The following is a 23,677-nucleotide window of genomic DNA, read 5'->3' as shown; positions in this document are numbered from 1 at the left end:
TGGAAATGATAGGTAAAATCAGTTGATCTTTGAGGCTTAATCCCGTGCACACCAAGAAGTAGCTCGTCGATCACAGAGTTACCAAACATACATTGCATTGTTGCCAAATCTCAGTTACAATACCAGCAGGAAGAAGACGAACCGAGGTGATCTTACAGCGGGCTGGGAAGTGATCATAGCTGGTGTGTCCAAGTCGCGGCTGCTACGGCCTGGAATACGTAATGCGTCTGATTCGCATTTCTGTAACTAGGTTTAGGGACTGGAGCGTAGTTACTAATAACACTCAGAACTGACTGCAAACTAAGCATCATAAATCAGTAACTCTCATAGTTGTTTTTATATTTCTTTCGTAAATGTACTCAAAACTAAGAAATTCATTCACAGACGTTTTCGTGCCTCGCCGATAGTCGAGCACAACAAACTAATAAAAAAAAAAATGAATGTGCGTGTGTGTGTGTGTGTGTGTGTGTGTGTGTGTGTGTGTGTGTGTGTGTGTGTGTTGCCATAAAGCAAAGACATCTTACTGCCTTCCAATATACCAATATACGTCGCTGTCAGTTCTTCTATATGATTTAGTCGACATGACCTGTTTCAAGTTGTGTATGACAGACAATGTTTTAGAAAATCAATTGTTTTCCTTTGTAATAAACAGAAAGATTTTCATTCTTAGCTATCCAAGTACAAAATTTTCGCTATATTAGTTCAAATTTAATATTCGCTTCTATAATGTAGGAAAGTATTTCACAGTTGCAGAACTCCCATCTGACTCATTGACCTTACACTTAGTCTCTGACCATAAATTATAGCTCAGAGTAACACCAGTTTAAGTAACGTAGTGTAGCGAAGACTGTCTGGCATTGATCTTTCTCACCGGGAAATACACAATTCACTCATTGGGCTCCATAAGTACACTGTAACTGTAATTTCTCTGTGTATGCAATGCATATGGAATGGAATTAGTGGTGCTCTCTCTTCCACTTCTGTATACAATATGCCTGACCTAAACGGGCCCTTTGTCATTACAGTCCCTGGGCAGTGCAAAACCATACTGACAACAGTAATGTGCTTATACTGGCAAATTTAATGATTCGTTCAACAAATTCACGCTCTATTCAATCATTCTGACCGCATAACAAACGAAAATGGCTATATGAAACAAATGAAAAGAGTCAGTACTGTTTGAGAATCGAAACATTGTGTACTTAATCTGTTCTTAACAAAATATTGTTTTATTGATTATTTTGGTGAATAAGTATTGATTTTACTTCATTTTCTGAAGCATATACAAAAATATATCTCTGTGTCTGAATGTTAATTGAACAGAAAATTATAAGTGTTTTTGTAATTCCAAATGTAACAAGACTTGTTAGAGCTGAGTTGTGCGGCGAGTGATCACATTTATAAAACCTTTATTTGACAACATGGCAGAGATATTCTAAAACAACGGCTCTAAAAGAACTTTAAAGAGCAATGTGTAAGAATCCATCAAGTGGCCGATTAACAACAAATATTCAGTAATGCCCTCTGAATCAAGTCATAATGCAGGAATTATCATAATTAGTTAAAATCCATAAGCAGGCCCCAAAGATGGTAATCATATCAACAATAAAGAACATAATAAAATTGCACTGGGTCAATCTACTGATTGAGAGGAATTTCAAGACACATACCAGGATTGAATTCACGTGGGCCAGTGCGTCAAATACAGTTGTACTATAACAATGAGAACATGTATGTGAAAGATTGTACTCTCAATAATCGTGCCCTCAGTATCTACCACATATCCCGATGACAAGAAGTCAGAAATATAACAAGACGCAAGGAATTTCTTTGTAATTCAAAATTACAACATGATAAGAGAACTTTCCAAACAATTTCCCAAAATACCTTTGGATCTTGTACTCAAAAGTGTTATGATTAATAACATTAACAAGAATATTCAAGGTTCATAATTCACTCATTTCAAAACAAACCAGTGCGGTAATCACAACAGCACCATATCCAAGGCACCAAGTTACGTCAAGGGTGTGCTTACAGAAACTGGAAGAAGATACAATAACAGTGGTTCGCTGAGCGCTATTGCACATTTGGACGAACTGTTTATAATACAGGTACTCAGATTCAGGGAAAATCTATCGCAAAAATGGTTGACAGCTGCACAATAGTAAACAGTTACCCTAGCAAGGTGTATGAACATGTTTACAGAACAGTAAAGGTGTCTGCACTTTTCTATTAGCATAATATAAGCATGATACCGGTCGTACAGGGGAGAGACTTAGCACCAGAAATGACAAAACACTACCACAGCTCAATAGGCTGCCCCAGTTCTTGCATCTCAGGAACAGGCTGCCGTTCTTCCGCTATTCGGACAGCACAGTCTTTTTATTAACTGCCATTTAGATCACGCGTACCCAGGCGTCCGATCAAATCCAGTCTGTTCGACAACTCGACGATTCTCTGGGGTTCCCTCTCACGTCATTCAGTCGTTCGTGCTCCGAGTTCTGCCGACGTGTCCATCTGCTCCCGCCACACTGACTTGCACCAGCGCTGACTTGCTGACAGCGCTCTCACGGAGTCGGGCTCTCCCAGCCGCAACTCTGTTCTCGCAGCTTTACAAACAGCGGCAGCTATGTGACGTCTCGTGACGACAAAATTTTAAATATGAATATGAAACACTTTCAACAGTTAACCATTCTTATTCATAGGTTGGTATGTAATTTCACTAACTGCAAAGGATGCGCTTGTGACCAGACTCACAACCAGCAAGCGAGTGAAAATATAACACATGTCACGCTCCTTAGCGTCGCCATCTATGTCAGTGTACAACAGCCACTGAGACGAATCTTAGCGCTTCCTGAGTGAGGATGCATACCGCCAAGCCACACAGTCCCTCCATGCTTCGGTACATACACTGAATCGCCAAAGAAACTATTATAGGCATAGGTATTCAAATACAGAGATATGTAAAAGGCAGAACACGACGCTGCGGCCGACAACGCCTATATAAGACTAACAATTGTCTGGCGCAGTTGGTCGATCGGTTACTGATGCTGCAATGGCAGGTTATCAAGATTTAAGTGAGTTTGAACGTGGTGTTACAGTCGGTGCACGAGCGATGGGCACACCATCTCCGAGGAAAAGATGAAGTGGGGATTTTCCAATACGACTATTTCACGAGTGTACCGTGAATTTCACGAATCCGGTAAAACATCAACTCTCCGTCACCGCTGCGGCCGAAAAAAGATCCTGCAAGAACGAGACCAAGATGGCTGAAGAGAATAGTCCAATTCTACGAAGTGCAACCCTTCCGCAAATTGCTGCAGATTTCAATGCTAGGACATCAACAAGTGTCGGCGCGCGAACCATTCAACGTAACATCCTCGATATAGGCTTTCGGTGCCGAAAACCCAGTCGTGTACCCCTGATGACTGCACGACACAAAGTTTCGTGCTTAGCCAGGACACGTCAACACCTACATTGGACTGTTGATGACTGGAAACATGTTGCCGGGCCGGAAGAATCTCGTTTCAAAGTTCAAAGTGCATCGAGCGGATGGGCGTGTACGAGTATGCAGAGAACCTCATGAATCCATTGACCCTGCATGTCAGCCGGGGACTGTTCAAGCTGGTAGGCTCTATAATGGCGTGGGGCGTTTGTAGTTGGGGTGATGTGGAACCCCTGATATGTCTAGATACGACACTGACAGGTGGCACATACGTAAACATCCTGCCTGGTCACCAGCATCCATTCATGTCCATTGTGCATTACGACAGACTTGGGTAATTCCGGCAGGACAATGCGACACCCACATGTCCAGAATTGCTACAGAGTGGCTCCAGGAACGCCCTTCTGAGTTTAAACACTTCCGCTGGACACCAGACTCCCCAGACATTAACATTGTTGAGCATATCTGGGATGCTTTGCAACGTGCTGTTCAGAAGAGATCTCAACCCTTTCGTCCTCTTATTTATGGATAGCCCTGCAGGATTCATGGTGTCAGTTCCCTCCAGCACTACTTCAGACATGCCACGTCGTGTTGCGGCACTTATACGTGCTCGCAGGGGGGGGGGGGGGGGGGCTACACGATATTAGGTGGGTGTATGAGCATCTTTGGTTCTTCAGTGTAAGCCGCCCTGGGTGGCCAAGTGGTTCTGGGCGCTACAGTCTGGAACCGCGAGACCACTACGACCGCAGGTTCGAATCCTGCCTCGGGCATGGATGTGTGTGATGTCCTTAGGTTAGTTAGGTTTAAGTAGTTCTAAGTTGTAGGGGACTGATGACCTCAGAAGTTAAGCCCCATAGTGCTCAGAGCCATTTGAACCATTTTTCTTCGGTGTAATTCCTATTATCAGTTAGAAACTATGACTTGGTCGGGTTCCAGAGATATGTTCCAGTCTCAAACATCTCTGACGTAAATGTGTTGACTGAAGCGACAAAAGTTAATGTGTATGGACGCCGGGTTCCAATCCCATACTAGGTGCAAATTTTGATTCGTTGCTTCAGTCTGTAATATATATCACGGATGTCTGAGACCTGGAAAGGACTCTGAATCTGCATACAGTAGTTTCATTTGATTTAAGGAGATTCACCTGGGTTTCGGACAGATTCCCCAATTATGTTAGACGCTGGTGCTATTCCAGTACAGCTGGGAAGCCTCTGCAGTGGTTTAGGGTGAATGCCAAGTGAGCCTGAGGTATGAATGGGAATTTGGTTTGAAGAAGGTGTCGTCCATGCAGGTGTACAAATCCACGGTGCCAGGGAGGCTCTGTGGTTAGCGCGTTTGCCTCGTGTGCGGGGGATGCGGTTTCGAGTCGCGGCCTTACTACAAATTTTTCATTCGTCGCTTCAGTCTGCCTATTTACATCAAGATTTAAGTTATAAGTAACAAGCTATTACGTTATGTTATTTCGTTGGTAATTAATACATTTTCAAATGATTTGAATACCAAACAAGGACTGGAATAAACAGTCTGGTTGTCAGGAGTTGTATTCCAACACTCAACACCTCCGCGCAAACTCAGGGTATCAAAACGCTTAAATAGCAGGGATTTTAACTGAACACCGCTGATATCCCTGGAAGAGCCAGCCATTACAACACTATTCTGCCTGGATTGCAAGATATACGAGACAGGGGAAATATCCTCAGACTAATTCCAATGAACTAATTCCAATTCCAAGAAAGCAGTTGCTGATATGTGCGAATATTACCGAACTATAATTATAAGAAGTCGTGGGTGCTTAATACTAACACTGATTAAAAACAGAGCAAAGGAAAAAAAGGGGGAAACCAAATTCAGGAAAGATGAGGTTGGGTTCTGGTGAAATGTTGAAACACGCGGGGCACTGCTGACGCTATGAAAATAGGTTAAATTCAGGCAAACTTACGTTTATAGATTTTGTATAATTTGAAAAAGCTTTTGATTGTGTTAACTGGAATACTCTCTGTAACATTATAGAGGTAGCGGGGGTAAAATGCAGAGATCGAACCGTTATGTACGATTTCTAGAGTAACGAGACGGCAGTTATAAAGAGTCGAAGGGGATGGAAGGGAAGCAGTGATTGAGAAGATAGTGATAAAACTTGGTCGGTTATCCCTAATGTTATCCAATCTGTACATTGAGCAACCATTAAAGGAAGCTAAAGGAAAGAATTAGAGAAGGAACTGAAGGAGAAGAAATAAAAAGTTTGAGCTGTACCTAAGACATTTTTATTCAGTCAGAGACAATAAAGGACTTAGAAATGCAGTGGAATGGCTTAGAAAATGTCTTGAAACGAAGATGCAAGATGAACAGTTAACAGAAGCCAAACAAGGTTAATGGACTGTAGGCGAGTCAGATCACGCAAAGAAGAGGTAATAAGATTAGAAAATAAGACACAAGAAGTAGTAAAAGAGTTTTGCTATTGGGCAGTAATGTAATTGATAAAGGCCGAAGCAGAGAAGATATAAAATATGACCTCGCAATGGCAATGGAAGGGTTTCTCAGGAAGAGAAATTTACTGATATCGAATACAAATTTAAGTGTTGGGAAGTCTTTTTCTGAAAGCATTTATCTAGAGAGCAGTCCTGTACGGAAGTGAAAAGTGGACGACAGTTCAGGCTAGGAGAGAGTGGCAGCTTTTGAAATGCAATGCTGCATAAGAACGCTGAAGATTTCGCGGGTAACTCGCTTTACTGATGAGGAGGTAATTAAAAGAGTTGGGGAGAAATGAAATGTGGGCATGTCTTAAAGAAGGCACCGGAAAATAGGACACATTCTCAGGCATCAAGAAATGGTCAGTGTTTTTGTTGGACGTAAGCGTGGGGGCGAGGTGGGTTTGAGGTGGTAAAAGTTGCAGACAAAGGCCAAGGGACGAGTGCAGAGAATACGTGAAAATGTACACGTGAATCAGTAGTTGTTCAGAGATTAATAGGCTTTCACAGATTAGGGTAGTAAGGAGAGAACTTCGGATTGAAGGCCACAACAACCACGAGGCGTTTCAGGATCCTAGAATCTGAACAGTGTTACGAAACTGAACACAGTTAGCGAAAATTCACTGTTTGAGCTGCGGAAAATTTTTCTCCACTGGAGGGCTTTCACTTCGCAGCCCAAGCTGTTGCACTAGTGTTTAAAGATACTATGGTAGTGCCGAATAGTTCATATTTTCATTGCCTGAAATTGCCTCTCTGTTGTTTCAAAACACGATACCTGTGCCTTCTGCTAACGCAATAGTAGTATTGGTTGTGATTGCACCGATCTGTCAGGACCGGTGAAAGGCTCCAGCGAGTTCCATGGCGGAGAGACGCCGCAGCTTCCAGCGCAGGGCTTCCAGGGCCCCTTTACCCCCGCTAAGTGTCCCCTGCCTCTGCCTCCATTCCCCCAGCCCCCTCCAGCGGCCTCGCCGTTCCATACATCTCGCGGTGGTATTTCTCATTGTCGCGCGGGAAATGTCCCGGTGTCAGGCGGCGCGGCTCGTATTTCACGGCGAATGGATGTGTTCAAGTAGTGCGGCCCAGGCCGGCTCGGACTGCCCCACTCCTCAAGACGGATGATGCGACCGGTAATTGTGAGCAGAGCGGAGGCGGGAGAAGCGCAACCCCTCGCCACGCCGGACCAGCTGATTCTAAATGGACTGCCGTCCGCTATTCATAGCCGCAAGAGGCGGCTGCGGCGGCGGTAATCCGCTTCTGTCACTGGTGTGGGTGTTGTGTGTGTGTACATGAGAGAGAGAGGGAGAAAGAAGTGGGGGATAGTGATGGAGGTGGCATAAAGCAAGGTACGACATACGTTCTGGCGTAAGGGAGCACGTCGGAGCAAGGACACCCTGGCCACCTCCCTCGCCGTCTGCTGCCCTCACAGGAAACTCCCCGAATTCGCCTTCGAGACCCTCCGCTTTATAGAACTCTGCGCAGCACTGACGCCGCTTTTCCTGAAAGCTAACAGAGTGCGAGGCTAGGTCACGTTGCCGCCCCGGGGCCAAAGAAGGGTTGAGCGCCAACTGCTTTATTTTCTTTTCCCTCGTCTCCTTCATCTTCCGCATATCTGCCTGAGGGTAGAAGCCGTGTGATCACAGGTAGGCGGAAGAAAAAGGGAGACTCGACAGTAAGCAGTGCTTTCGCAGCAGATGTTTACCTTTCGTATTAATGGGAGACGGGAAAGGGAAGGATACATGCTAACACTTGACAAAGGAACTGTAGTTACGCCCAGTAAAATTTTTGGTTAGGGTTCATCGTCACTGGTACTGACTGGAATGAAACACAAAGTTTACTGTTACCAGTCACAACGTGTTTTGTGGTCTACGAATCCGCCATCAAGTGGATTTATTTCGGTTAATACTGCACGGATTCCTTGTGTTACGACTTCGGTATAACTTCTGGCACCATCTAGAAAAACCAAAACACTATTTTAGTATATGGCTCATGGTTTTGTGGAGGTCTTTGACAGAAAGATGAACGAAAACATAAATCTGTAATAATAATGAAAGTAAAAGCAGAAAAGCGTCAGTCACGACAGGCTCCTTTTCCTGTCACGTTGTGTTACATACAGCATCACACTGTGTAAAGACTGACGGAAGTGAAGAACCTAATAACTGCAAGAAACATATATAGATAAACCACAAGTGACTACTGCGTGATTTTTGGATTTCAGTGCGGCTTTCCCCTTTGACATTCTACATACTAACATTGTAAGTCGATTGTTTTCTTTATGTGCCTTACAGTGGTTCCAATCATACCTTACATCTTGCCCACAGTGTGTAAGCATTTGAACAAAAAGGTCACAATTGAGAATTGTAGGATCAAGAGTCTCACAAGGATCACTATTGGGCCGCTACTGTTCCCATTATATGTTAATAATGTGTCAACTATTCTCTCCCATTACATATATCACCTATACGCTGACGACATTCAGTTAAATCTAATTGCAAGGCCAACAAATCTGTGCAGAGACATCCAGAATGTAAATGGCGATTTACTTACCCTATCAATCTGACAGTAGGTATGTTTGAAGCAATCCACCTAAAACGCAAGCAGTCCCTGTCGTTCACAAAATACTTGTCATCCTTCAGTTCAGAGAATATCTTCCATCATTAATCCTAAACGGCACAGAATAACGTGCGAAGAACTTGGGGCAATTCTGGACCATTATGTAGACTGGACTGAACACACAGCTGCAGTCTGTAACTAGGTGGTAGCATCGCTTCACTCACTACAGAAATATAAACAAGTATTTCCTTTCGAGCTTAAGAAGGAGTTCTTGGAAACAGTAATACTCCTCATGTATGTATTTATTGAACTGGGGACCTAGAAAAGATGGAGAGGCTTCGTCCCCGCCGTAGCCATCAGTTGTTCAAAACCCCACAACAGGCTACAGCAGTCCACCTACCCCACCGCCGCCCCACACCGAACCTAGGGTTATTGTGCGGTTCGGCCCCCAGTGCCCCCTATCCCCCTCCCCTCCGGTAATGTCTCATGCCAAACGAGTGTAGCCCCAATGTTTGCGTGGAGTACGCGAACGTGGAGAAAGTGTTTGCGCAGCAGTCGCCAACATAGTATAACTGGGGCAGAATAAGGGCAACCAGCTCACATTCGCTGAGGCAGAGGAAAACCGCCTTAAAAACCGTCTACAGGCTAGCCGGCCCATCGGACCTCGACACTAATCAGCTGGGCGGATTCGTGCCGGGGACCGGCACGCCTTCCCGCTCGGGGAGCAGTGCGTTAGCCCGCGCGGCTAGCCGGGCGGGCTTAATACTCCCCATACTTACTGTGTTGATGCCACTCTCCAATGACTTTAGTGCGGAAGGTCGCAGAGGCTGGAACTGGTTATGAAAGATTGTCCAAGATAGATTTGTGACGTACGGTTTTTCTAACAAGTCACACCAGCCTACGAATAATTATCTTGACCGCGTGCCAATAAGCGTAGATACTATCATATTATATGTTTGCTTAGCCGTCTTCTTAATCACTCTACTCACTCTTATTTGTCCTCAACTATTACGCTACTATCTCAAAAGCACAGCGGAAATACTCGTTCTCAACAAAACAATTCGCCCTGTACCATCCCATAGTAGTGACATGTTTCCTAATCATGTTCTGTATCAGGAACCCTACTTTGGAACAATCTGCGTCAGAATCAGAGAAACTAACTACCTTCTGAGTTTCAAAAGACAGCTAATGGTCCGCCATCTGCCAGCACACTGTGCAGCTCATACTCGACACTCCCCCTCCCTCAGAACTTTTCCCTGCCCTCTGTCGGCGGAAATCTATATTTATAGTTGTTTTTTTTTTCTTTTCTAACAGCCAGTGTCACTGCAATTTGAAATGGGAAATTTGTGGTAAGGACTATTGGAACGAAACTGCTGATGTCACCAGTCCCTAGGTTTCAACACTAATTAAACTAACTTAAACTAATTTACGCTAAGGACAAGGCACACACCCACTCCCGAGGGAGGACTCGAACCTCCGACGGGGGGAGCCGCGCGAACTGTGACAAGTCGCCCCAGACCGCACGGCTACCCCACGCGGCACTGCAGTTTGAACCTTCTCCTTATACTTTATCCCTTGTCCGCGAAGATCTCAATTTATATTTTGTTCTTTCCGAACAGCGACTCTCACTGTCGTTCAAACCTTTTCTCCTCTTTGACCCATTCTGTTTCTGGTGACACTAAATACGGTTTCAAAAGTGCTGAACTAACCGATATCATTCTAAATGCCCTTTATTATTATTATTAATCTGTATTACAGTTATTGCTATCATTGTTGTTGTAGGAAAAATGTTTTAGATTTTCTGTGCATTAATCAAATGGTTCAAATGGCTCTGAGCACTATGGGACTTAACTTCTGTGGTCATCAGTCCCCTAGAACTTAGAACTACTAAAACCTAACTAACCTAAGGACATCACACACATCCATGCCCGAGGCAGGATTCGAACCTGCGACCGTAGCAGTCCCGCGGTTCCGGACTGCGCGCCTAGAACCACTAGACCACCGCGGCCGGCGTGCATTAATCTTCCAGTCACTAACTTATGTACTGAATTGTCAAAAGAAACAAAAGAACTCAATGAACAAACTAGTTTTTTTCATGAATATTGTTTCTCCATGAACATACAAAACTACTGTCCAATTTTCGGCTTCTCTGGAGTCACCTAGTCTCGTCACCAGGGAAACCTATAAATTTTCCATACGAATCCCATATTCAGTCATCCTGACAATCATCTGACTCAGATGATGAGTAGTCTCTAGGCCACGGTTGCGTAATTCAGTACATGTTGTTATTATTCTGGAACCATATCACATTCTCAGCGTGCATAATAGGTATCATTAGTTTTAACTTTTGTAACTCGATAGTGACCTAAATTCTTGGCCTTCATCTTCAGTGTGTGCCGGTTTGCGTTAGTTTTACTTCCACCAGGTCACCAACTTCGTACTTCGAGGCTTTCTTCTGACGTGGGGTGAAGCTATTCACGGGTTTCTTCTTGTACCTTGCTGATCTGTAGGTTAGCATCTTCCTTCAGGTTACTGCGTCTCTTTCCAGATTAATTAATAATTTCTTCTTCTAATAATTTTGTGATGTAAAGATCAGTCCGTGTGTGCGTCCTAATTCCTTTCAAAAGTTCAAATACTGCTGTCGATATTGAACTGATGGTATCACCTTGTAGCAATCATTAAGCCTAACAATTCTAAACTTAGCAATGGTTTTACCCAACGTAGAATTGATCCTCTCCACCTGTCTGTTAGTTCTAGAAGGTCCGTTGTTTTTAGAGTGTGTTCAGTTCCTTCTATAGAGCAGTACTATTTGAATTCTTGACAGCTAAACCAATTCCCTCTATCAGTAATTACCTGAACTGGATATCCAAGATTATTTTTCTATAAATACATCTTACTAATTGTTTATGCTGATTTAGAAGATATTTTGAATCTTCCAACGGCAGCGGCTGTAGAGGAAGAGCTAAAGAGGCTCTCACTGATAACGATTCCCAGAATATAGGAATTATAAACTTATATACCGGCGTAGCTTTTCAGCCGTGGTGACGCCACTGTCGCTTGGTCTGCGCAGGGCAGATGACGCCGATCAAGCACCTGTCGCTCCACCACCTGCTGCCTGACACGGACCACTACATGACGTACGAGGGCTCCACGACGCACCCCGGCTGCTGGGAGACCACCGTCTGGATCATCCTCAACAAGCCCATCTACATCTCCAGGCAAGAGGTAGGCCAACAGCGACACTTGTTGCAGTCATAGAATCATACGTCCACATTTACTGTGATTGTACAAGTCTAATTTTTGAATGAAAGAACTTTAAGGCGTTGACCAGGACCGGCGGACGCAGCTGAGCTTCGTACTTGTGATTAGTATATAGTAAAGTACTGTGCATTAATTTGTATTTCTTGATTGAGTTGACGCCGGTGTCCACGAAATAAGGTACGACGTCTTGTTCAACATTTTTAATTTCATTTTTTGCTGATTTACCTTCAACGGAATTTTATTGCTGATTCTTAAGAAATTTACTTCCATTACTAAGTTGAGTGCACATTTATATTATAGTACGAACAGTACAGAATGTACTACTACTCATATCCTTTCCTGTCCCACTCGCAAACTGGGCAAGAGACAAACAACTGTCAATATGCCTCCGTATGAGCCCTAAATTCTCTTATCTTCGTGGTCCTTTCGCAAAATGTACGATGGCGACAGTAGAATCGTTCTGCAGTCAGCCTCAAAAGCGGATTCTCTAAATTTTCTCAACAGTGCTCTTCGAAAAAATCATGGCCTTCTCTCCTGGTAGTTTCATTTGAGTTCCGGAAGCATCTCCGTAATACTTGAGTGGCCAGTAACAAATCTAACAACGTGCCTTAGAATTTCTTCGACGTCTTCCTTCAATCCGACCTGGTGCTGATCCCATACTCTCGAGTAGCATTCAGGGACGGGTCACCCTAGTGTCCTGTAAGCGGTCTCGTTTACAGTCAAGCCACACTTTCCTAATATTCTCCTAATAAACCGAAACAGACCATGTGCCTTCCCCATCACAATCTTTACATATCTCTTTACACGCACGTTCCACTTCATACCGTTTTGCAACGTCACCTCTACATATTTAATCGACGTTAATTCGCCAAATAGAACGCTGCCAATGTTGTATACGAACGTTACAGGTTTCTTCTCCTACTCATTTTTTTTTCTGCATTTAGACCTAGCAGCCATTGATCACATCAACTGGAACTTTTGTATAAGTAATACTGTATCCTCCTACAGTAACTCAACGACGAAACCTTCCCGTACATAACATCGTCATCGGGCAACAATCTCTGAAGGCTGCTCACTGTGTCCGTCAAATCGTATATAACGGTCCTGTGGTTCAAATGGCTCTGAGCACTATGGGACTTAACTTCTGAGGTCATCAGTCCCCTTGAACGTAGAACTACTTAAACCTAACTAACCTAAGGACATCACACACATCCATGTCCGAGGCAGGATTCGAACCTGTGACCGTAGTGGTTACGCGGTTCCAAACTGAAGCGCCTACAACCACAACCACAACGGCCGGCAACGGTCCTATCATACTTACCCAGGACACTCATGACGATATCCTTGTCTTTGATGTACACTCGCTAACAGATTGCAGTGAGGCATAGTGTCAAACGCTATTCTTAAATCTAGGAATGCCTGCTGCCCTCCATTCGTAGTTCGCAGGACATCATGTGAGAAAAGGGCAAGATGAGTTTCGCACGAACGATCTTTCCTAAAACCGTGATAACATAAATACACGTAGCTGAAATCGTTTCTGTATCGTCAACGAGTGGGACGCCACGACGCTGTAAACATCAAAAAACGACTGGTTTGAATGATGAGCGGTTACCGAGGATGTTGGATTAATCAGATTTTGATGAAGGTGATCCAGCGTTATCTGAACTTTCTGACGAAGAAGATGCGTTTGTGAACACTACTGACAACGAAAGCAGTGTCGATGACAGTGACTACGTTGCTAAGAGTGATGAAAGGAATCTGCATCAAATAGACCTGTAAGGAGCAACAACTGCGTCCAAGACTAAACTGAACACCTCGTCAACTCAGGATCGTATCCACGGGGCGCCTTCGTCGGTATATGCTCCATGAACAAACCGTTTGTGACTGTGATTGTACTAAAAATTCGGCATCCAAGCGAAAAACGTGGTCCAACTAAAAATTCATATTTCCTTACTTACTACACGATTATGTAATAAAAAATAGGGATTCCTATTTAACAAAAGGAATTTGATATCCGTTTGACCTATGGCAGCGCCATCTAGCGGCCTAACCATAGCGCCATCTGGTTTCCCCCTTCATGCTAGACAAGTTTCGTTGTTTGTGGTTTCTCGTTTGACGCTTATTTCGTGAGATATTTGGCCCGGTCACGATCAATGGACCACCCTGTATATTATCATAGATATCCATTAACCCAGAATTTTACTCCCCTTCTTGAACCTTTCTTTCATGTCCGTCATTGCTTGTTTAATCCTTATATTGAGCAGTAGGGGTGAGGGATCGCAGCCTTGTCTTAAAATGTTTTTGATCTCAGTACTTAACAGTAAACGTAAGTCGACCAGATAAAAAAGTAGTCACCCCCATGAGAGACGAAGCTAATATCTTGTAACATCTGCGCTGCCCCTGATAATTGTCTTAAATCGGCATTGAAAACAGTCCTCAAGTTTATTGATGTGTGCCATGTTCGAAGGCACTCATTGATGTTTGGACGCCCTCGAGTCCCCAAATACACTATCCAGTCACACAGCAGTGACGATGCCTGTGTTCGAAGTCAACGCACAGTAACCTACCACGAACGGCAGGAGACAGCACCGGCACTGGAGGGTATATAAAACGTGTCGGTGAGGGGGGAGAATTGGGAGGGTAAGAAAATAGTGCGGTCGCCACAGAGTGATTTATCTGATTTCCTAAAGGGAATGATCATTTTCTTCCGAGGCAAGGATCGAAGTATTTCCTACAACTAAGTTCGTAAACTGTTCGCGTGTCGCCGTGATTAAAATATACCATGGATGGCAAAAAGGAGCTATCCAAAGCCAGCACCGAGGAAACTGTGGGGCACCACAGGCCATTGATGACAGGGGTGAACAACGGTTGCGGAAATGTGTTCGGGCAACATGCCACTGTGGAGCAGCTGACCGCACAGATGAACCAAGCGGCTACCAGCAGCGTCTCCTCAGCGACCTGTCAGCGAACGTTGCTGCATATGGGCCTCCGCCGTCGGCGCCAGGTTCCTGCGCCCAAGCTGCCTGCTGTTCATCAGCGATAAAAGCTGGAATTTGAACGCCTTTGCCGCAACTGTACTGCCACTGAGTGGCGACAGGTGGACTTTTCCGATGACAGATGGCCGTTGGTGTTTATGGCGTGGAACGTCTCAAAGCAAACCACCCAGCAATAACGGAGGGAGCGGTTTGGTCTGGGGAATGTTTTCGTGTTATTCCCTGGGTGATTTAATCATTCAGGAAGGCCTAATGGATCAACAAAAACACGCTTCTACCCTCGGGGACCACGTCCACCTACACATGCAGTTTGCTCTTCCTCGACAAGACGGTATCTACCAGCAGGGCAATGCACCGAGTCACAGAGCTCGTCTTGTACGTGCGTGGTTCGGAAGACCACCAGGATCAGTTCACCCTCCCCTCTGGCCACCAAACTCCCCAGGTTTAAATCCAGTCGGGAATCGGTGGGACCACCAAGAAACCTAGCGGAGGTGGCCACGTCAGTGGAATTGGCATTGTTCCACATCACTGTTGGTACCTTCCAGAACCTCACTGACATTCTGGGATTTTGAATGTCACGTTTCAGTCACTGATGTTAATAGTTCTGCTATTCTCTACGATTCAAGGACTGGCTGATTTAGCGGGACGGACCGTGAACGATAGGCTGCTCGTGTGTTCGTCAAGCCAGGACAGTATGCATGCAACCTAGTGCAGTCAGCTGTTGTCAATTGATCACAGTACACTCACTGTGAAGAAGTAGGAGAGAGGGTTACACCTGGCCACCGGAATTTTGGAAGTAAACATCGTGTTTCCTTATTTCGGTAACTTGAATAAGTATACCCAGCTCATTGTACGGAAAGTATTCTCAAATCATCATAGAAATATCTGCGGTCTGCAACACGCCTTTCGCACAGTGTGGGCTGAGCACCTCATTGCACGGCCGGTGCACACTACGTATTGCATCACTTGAAAACAATCAGAATCGTGATTCGACGGACCACTCTGCACCCTTGCAGTGGGATTCTGTCCTATCTACGTTGGCTACCCATCTAAGACATGCACCCATATGTGGCGCTGTGAAGAACGACCTTCAAAATGCCCATTTAACGCAAATTGCCTTCGCAATGTTCGACACGGAACTGACTGACCTGCATTCACTGACAGCAACAATTCCTGTTGTCTCATGAAAACAGTCACTCTCAAACGCAACTAACGTTTATTAAGTCTGATAACAGGTTTCAGTCAAACACGACCATCTTCATTACACTAACAACAAAATGGGCCAAGTATGATGCTGCCAATCAGTGTACAACGTGATACACAGGATCGTAGTTACAACATAAAATATGAATATAGCTTTGGTTGCGGACATGTTGTACATACCAAAAGATACAACTCAACTGCTGACTAAATGTCGGGGCTATAAGGGTATAAAAGCGCCCACCGTTTCACACGAGATCAGTTGAATAAACCAGTGTAGCAAAAATGTCCAGTGGCGCCTGTGTAATACAAAAAATTCGTCTTGTACATGTAAACATACTAAAACGTTGTTTCTTGTTGTTGTTGTGGTCTTCAGTCCTGAGACTGGTTTGATGCAGCTCTCCATGCTACTCTATCCTGTGCAAGCTTCTTCATCTCCCAGTACCTACTGCAACCTACATCCTTCTGAATCTGCTTAGTGTATTGATCTCTTGGTCTACGATTTTTACCCTCCACGCTGCCCTCCAATGCTAAATTTGTGATCCCTTGATGCCTCAAAACATGTCCTACCAACCGATCACTTCTAGTCAAGTTGTGCCACAAACTTCTCTTCTCCCCAATCCTATTCAATACCTCCTCATTAGTTACGTGATCTACCCACCTTATCTTCAGCATTCTTCTGTAGCACCACATTTCGAAAGCTTCTCTTCTTGTCCAAACTGGTTATCGTCCATGTTTCACTTCCATACATGGCTACACTCCATACAAATACTTTCAGAAACGACTTCCTGACACTTAAATCTATACTCGATGTTAACAAATTTCTCTTCTTCAGAAACGCTTTCCTTGCCGTTGCCAGTCTACATTTTATATCCTCTCTACTTCGACCATCATCAGTTATTTTACTCCCTAAATAGCAAAACTCCTTTACTACTTTAAGTGTCTCATTTCGTAATCTAATCCCCTCAGCATCACCCGATTTAATTTGACTACATTCCATTATCCTTGTTTTGCTTTTGTTGATGTTCATCTTATATCCTCCTTTCAAGACACTGTCCATTCCGTTTAACTGCTGTTCCAAGTCCTTTGCTGTCTCTGACAGAATTACAATGTCATCGGCGAACCTCAAAGTTTTTACTTCATCTCCATGAATTTTAATATCTACTCCGAATTTTTCTTTTGTTTCCTTTACTGCTTGCTCAATATACAGATTGAATAACATCGGGGAGAGGCTACAACCCTGTCTCACTCCTTTCCCAACCACTGCTTCCCTTTCATGCCGCTCGACTCTTATAACTGCCGTCTGGTTTCTGTACAAATTGTAAATAGCTTTTCGCTCCCTGTATTTTACCCCTGCCACCTTCAAAATTTGAAAGAGAGTATTCCAGTTAACGTTGTCAAAAGCTTTCTCTAAGTCTACAAATGCTAGAAACGTAGGTTTGCCTTTTCTTAATCTTTCTTCTAAGATAAGTCGTAAGGTTAGTGTTGCCTCACGTGTTCCAACATTTCTTCGGAATGCAAACTGATCTTCCCCAAGGTCCGCTTCTACCAGTTTTTCCATTCGTCTATAAAGAATTTGCGTTAGTATTTTGCAGCTGTGACTTATTAAACTGATAGTTCGGTAATTTTCACATTTGTCAACACCTGTTTTTTTTGGGATTGGAATTATTATATTCTTCTTGAAGTCTGTGGGTATTTCGCCTGTCTCATACATCTTGCTCACCAAATGGGAGAGTTCTGTCATGACTGGCTCTCCCAAGGCCATCAGTAGTTCTAATGGAATGTTGTATACTCCCGGGGCCTTGTTTCGACTCAGGTCTTTCAGTGCTCTGTCAAACTCTTCACGCAGTATCTTATCTCCCATTTCATCTTCATCTACGTCCTCTTCCATTTCCATAATATTGTCCTCAAGTACATCGCCCTTGTATAAACCCTCTATATACTCCTTCCACCTTTCTGCCTTCCCTTCTTTGCTTAGAACTGGTTTGCCATCTGAGCTCTTGATATTCATACAAGTGGTTCTCTTCTCTCCAAAGGTCTCTTTAATTTTCCCGTAGGCTGTATCTATCTTACCTCTAGTGAGATAAGCCTCTACATCCTTACATTTGTCCTCTAGCCATCCCTGCTTAGCCATTTTGCACTTCCTGTCGATCTCATTTTTGAGACGTTTGTGTTCCTTTTTGCCTGCTTCATTTACTGCATTTTTATATTCTCTAAATATAAAACGTTATTTTCGATCCACAAATATATTTAAAATATTTAAAAGGCTATTAAAACATAAATGGCTGATAATGTCTATAACCTAGAGAAAGAGCCCTCTGTCATCATTAGAAACAACTAATACATAGCGTTCGTATTGCCACAGAGTGTAATATAGGTAATGGAAAAACCGAAGCAAATACGTAGAGTAGGACGCCAACGGTTGCCACAGGGACGCAAGCTTGCTATTCCCACCGTCCGAACCGTAAGACATCCCACAGGCCAGACAGTAGAACGAAGCGTGTGCCACCCTATGCTCAGTGTCATGCAGCTTTTAGTATGAGACCATCTGGATACAGTTAGAGATAATCGATTCACACAAATCAGAAAACAAAAATAAAAAAAAATTAAAAGAAAGACGGAACTCCCGTTTGTCGCGCAGCTACTTAGATTGCATTTAAAAGCACTGACAAGTATCGTGGAAATTATGTAGGTATTAAGTGCTAGGGAAACGAGAGGCTATTGTATGATTTCAAAACCACCTGTCGTGTTTGAAGCCGGTGCCCGTTAACACGGCCTTCGTCTCCGATCCCTGTTTGTTAGAATATTTTTATGGTTACTGTTCTTACGCCATGCTACATCGCGGTGCTAGGTGAACCATTACTTGCAGAAAAGTGGGACAGTCTGCATCGTACAGCATCGAGGAGGCGCACATAATTCACGAGCAAGTCCAAACGCGAAAGCTGCTTCCTCCTGTCCTGTCGCGTCTCCACAATGACCCATTTTACTCTGCTTATTCTATGAAACCAACGGACACGAAGACACCACTTCAGTGACCTGACTTACGTCAGATGGGGAGTGCCACATGACTACTTGACAATACTTCTGCAGCTCAGAAACGACGAGTACTCCCAGAAGGTTGTGGTGGTGGTGCGGGGGGTGCGAGGGGGTGGCAGTTTACTTTCCGGTCAATTTATCTTTCAGAAAAACTTGTAACAAATAATGCAGTGCTCTTAATACGTAATCAGAGAGGACGGGACGGTCCATTGTGGCTTACATGCGGGGCCCCTTGTTGCAGATGTACTCGCTGCGGCTGCTGATGCAGGGACCGCAGGAGGAGCAGAAGGCGCCGCTGGGTAACAACGTGCGGCCTCCCCAACACCTGCATCACCGCACCGTCAGGACCAACATCGACTTCTTCCGCGCATCACACCACAAGGTGAGTGCCCTAAGTTCCTATAAAGCTGAACCACGAACCTTTCCCAACACCAAATCTGGAAACATGCTAAATGGTTCGACCCTCAACTTGACAACTAGTTTTCCAGCAACAGTTCGTACCAGCCTCATTTACACGTCGCTATCCTTTAAACAGACCCTAATGTCTTCTTTGGAAACCAATCTCCGAGTTACTTCCAGCCCATTCTTTCCAGTCCGCGCTCCTGTAGGAGCTAATTCTGCAGGATAATCAGGTGAACTGAAAAGGAACGGAGTGAAGTGGCGCAGTGGCTATAAATGAGACACACTCATGCGAAGAGCTACATGGAATTGTATCTATGATAAACTATATTCACATTTTGAACGTTTCCGTCCAGTCAACCAGATTTGAACACGGAAGCAGCTCTTTCAATAAGGTGACAGTCGCACCTTACAAACATTCTGCAGCCAGCGTTAAACAGAGAAATAAATTTGTAGAGTTAAGTGAAGTGGGAGGAGTGATCGGGTTTATAAGTTTTTTTAGATCAAATCTGAAGACTATCAGGTACCACCGTAGCAAAAAATTTTGGCTGCAAAACGTTTTGTCATAAACGAATGAAAAGATAATTTTCATGGAGGTAACTTTTAGCACCCTTCTTACGACAGACGGAGGGACCTCTTCGCAGATGAGTCGTCATTGTTTCTTTTCCATCGTCTGCACATGGTGACGGTCTGACAAGGTGTACGGACAAAACGTCTTAATAAACTGGATATGCAGCCTCAATAAATATTCTTTAATGACGTCGCACAGTGCAGTCAAACAGGTGTGATAGCTTGTTGGCATTTAAAAACCTTTCTACTTCTCTGCTCAGTTACGTGTTTTTTGACGACCTATGATGTTTTACTACTAATTGAATCACTACTTCAGTATGTCTTCCACGTCTCTACTGGGCAGAAATATGTTTTCGACGAAAAGACAGCCCTAAGCTGAGACAGTTACTGTGACGGCTTACCTTTATACTACGGGACTTCAAAACGTAAGTCAACCATGTCGTCCCACACTAAGATCATTGTTCAACAAGAGCTGTACATTGTCAGAGAAGAACAAATGTTCCGGGTTTCCCTGGACAGAGCGCTGCTGTGGTGCGTATAACAGGTGCATCACGGCGAGGGAGTGGAATGGCGCGTGAACCTACTCAAAAGTTGAAATACGCGCACCGTTAAGATTCTTATGTACAGTAAGTTTAAACTGCACACTGATTCAAGGTGAGATTCTAGTCGCATATAGACTAAATGCGATGTCGCGCCCACCCACAGTGAAATGGTACCAACAATGTGACCAAGCCGCTGATTTCGAAGAAAGAGCGTCGACATTATAAACGGACGACGATGTCCAGGCAAACAAGGAGCTGATACGCAGCAGTCGTAGATGTTTTGACGATGAGAACGCTCAGATAGCGCTTCGGGAATGGCGTTGAGCTAAAGAAGTAAGATTCTATCGTCGAGGAATTGAAGAATTGGCAGAAATTTCCGACCGTTGTTTACATCGACTATGGTACTATGTTGAAAAAATATCTCGTGTATCTATGTGACTGAAGTGTAGTGCAACATTCGACAAAAAATGTTAGCACTGCCATAATAGCGTGCAGCTTACTTTTTGAAGTCACCTCGTAACTTCGTATGTGTGTTTCTTTATGTATTTCGTCGAACTCCTTTTATTTCATACTAAACTGTACATCATGCATCATCTTTAAAAATGAAAAAAAAGACAAGAAAATGTTAAATAGGACACCGCAGCTATCAAAAATAAGGCAAAATATTCAAGCAAGTAACAACAGTGACGTGATAGAACAGGCAAAACAGCTGAAAACTGTTCGTTAATGTCTTAGAGACGCTGTGAAAATATACAATGAAAATTTTGTAAGCGAAACAAATGAAAACAATTAAAGAGTGTAGGATACATAAGTTCGGCAGACACTAGTTAAAGTAGCTCCGTAACCAATAACCGAGAGAAAATTCTGAAAGGAATCTACGACTTTTTAAAAAAGTTTGTATAGTTCAACAGATGAATAAAAAATACAATAACTCAGAGAAAATTCTGAAAGAAATGTACGACTTTTTTTAAAAGTTTGTATAGTTCATCAGATGAATAAAAAATACAAATCGCTAGCATCGAACATAATGACATTCCGGAAATAATTCCAAATGACCTTTACAGAGCCATTCAAGGAAAGGAACTGGAGGAAATAATGATTTAGTAGAAATGATTAACATTTGAAGAAATGTTTTACGAAAGAAACTTGCATATGTTTGTAAAATAAGAAAATACCTGGAACATAGCTATAATTTTTTAATTCCATATAAAGCTATTAGACAAGATATAGATAACTGTAGGCGTATTAGTTGAAATAGGGGTCATGCTTATAGTTTCCTACGAGTGAATGGGTAGAAAAGAAAACACGCGGTAACAGAAGTAGTCCAGCGTACTGCAGGTAAGCACAATAGGGTTTTCAAAACTATTATTTCTAAATTTCTAAACCTGAAGGTTTGCAGTTTGAAAGTATTTCCTTCATATTCCAACATCTTTCTGGCGTTCATTCAGGAAAGAAATATTTCTTCGGCTTTGGGCATCCTCAAATGAGCGAATTCGAACACAGTATTTTGTCAACTTGAAATACCGAAAGAAAAAGGAAACTTTCTCAGATGCAAGCCCGAAAGACGATGGTGCCGTTTATCTATCCGTCGGCAAAACTTCAAGAAACATTCCCTGTTTGGTGTTATGCCCACCGAGCCACGGGTCTCTAGTACGCAAACCGTTCAACACTTGAATAATGAGAAGATACATGTTGGGAATTACTGAGATACGTGAAAACCAAGAAATTCATCTGGGTACAGACATGAGTGGAAGGTTTTATGACTGTAACTAAAATTAAATAAGTGTTTCTTAAAAAATACGTTAAAGTAGATGAATGTGCTGTTTATAGTAATTGTAGATTTAAAGAAAACGTTCCACGACGTCGACTGGCATATACATTTTGAAATCCTAAAGGTAGTAGACATTAAGTACATTTAGCTAATGGTTATTCACCGCTGTAGACTATAGTTATAAGAGTCGTAACAGACGGAAGGGCAGCATGGCTGAGAAGGGAATGAGTCGAAGTTGTAGCCTATCCCAGACATTTATTATTCTGTGCAGTGGACATCAGTAGAGGAAGCGAAAAGAATTTTGGAAGAGTAATTAATGTTCAGGGAGAAGCAATGAAAACTTCGAGGTTGACTGATGACATTGTTATTCTGATAGAAGCATAAAAAATCTAGGAAGAACGGTTGAACAGACTATGTAGTGCCTTGAAAAGAGAATATAAGCTAAATATTAACAAAAGTAAAACAGGAGTAATGGACCGTACGAGAAATAAATGAGGGAGTTAGATTAGGAAGTGAGACACTAAAAGCAGTAGAAGAGTTTTGCTATTTGGGCAGCAAAGGAACTGATGGTGGGCGAAGTAGAGAGAATATAAAATGGAAACGGGCAATTGCAAGAAAAGGGTTTCTGAAGTAGAGAAAAATAATAATACCGAATATAAAGTTAAGTGTGTAAGTAGGCTGTTTATGTTTTCTCTATGTAAGTAGGCTGTTTATGTTTTCTTATTGGCAACATTACGTAGCGCTCAATATGAAAATCACTGGCTGTGCTGTGTGCAGTCTGTGGCTGCTTTGCATTGTTGTAATACTCGCCATTGTAGTGTTAGGCAGCTGGCTGTGAACAGCGCATAGCGTTGCGCAGTTGGAGGTGAGCCGCCAGCAGTGGTGGATGTGGGGAGAGAGATGGCGGAGTTTTGAAATTTGTCATGAACTGCTATATTTATATATGATGATATCAAGGTAAATACATTGTTTGTTCTCTATTAATATCTTTCATTTGCTAACTATCCCTATCAGTAGTTAGTGCCTTCCATAGTTTGAATCTTTTATTTAGCTGGCAGTAGTGGCGCCCCTGTATTGCAGTAGCTTGAGCAGCGAAGATTTTTGTGAGGTAAGTGATTTGTGAAAGGTATAGTTTAATGTTAGTCAGGGCCATTCTTTTGTAGGGATTATTGAAAGTCAGATTGCGTTGCGCTAACAAAATATTGTGTGTCAGGTTAAGCAAAGTCTTGTATAAATTGTTCAAAGGGGACGTTTCAAGTGTTAGGAAGTCATTTATGCCGATCTGGAGTGTAGCCTTGTACGGAAGTAAACGTGGACAATAAGCATTTCAGACAAGAAGAGAACAGAAGGTTCTCAAACATGTGCTACAGAAGAATGCTAAACATTGAGTTGGTAGAAAGAGCAAGTAGTAAGAAAGCGCAGAATCGAATTAAGAGAAAAATAAG

The 23,677-nt window shown here is 43.2% G+C and overlaps 1 protein-coding gene across 1 annotated transcript in view; it reads left to right on the top strand.

Annotated features, from left to right (window-relative positions):
- The window catches only part of LOC124805157 (carbonic anhydrase-related protein 10-like), a 383,495-nt gene that overhangs the window by 324,523 nt on the left and 35,295 nt on the right, over window positions 1-23,677 (top strand). Inside the window, exons 7-8 of the mRNA XM_047265635.1 lie at window positions 11,531-11,685; window positions 19,192-19,332. Of these exons, the coding sequence (XP_047121591.1) occupies window positions 11,531-11,685; window positions 19,192-19,332 (296 nt within the window). The remainder of the gene's footprint in view (window positions 1-11,530; window positions 11,686-19,191; window positions 19,333-23,677) is intronic.

The sequence above is a fragment of the Schistocerca piceifrons genome, chromosome 7 (assembly GCF_021461385.2).
Source record: "Schistocerca piceifrons isolate TAMUIC-IGC-003096 chromosome 7, iqSchPice1.1, whole genome shotgun sequence".
In the NCBI taxonomy this organism is placed as follows: domain Eukaryota; kingdom Metazoa; phylum Arthropoda; class Insecta; order Orthoptera; family Acrididae; genus Schistocerca; species Schistocerca piceifrons.
The sequence above is the reverse complement of the archived record's forward strand: the minus strand, read 5'-3'. Positions and strand labels throughout refer to the sequence as shown.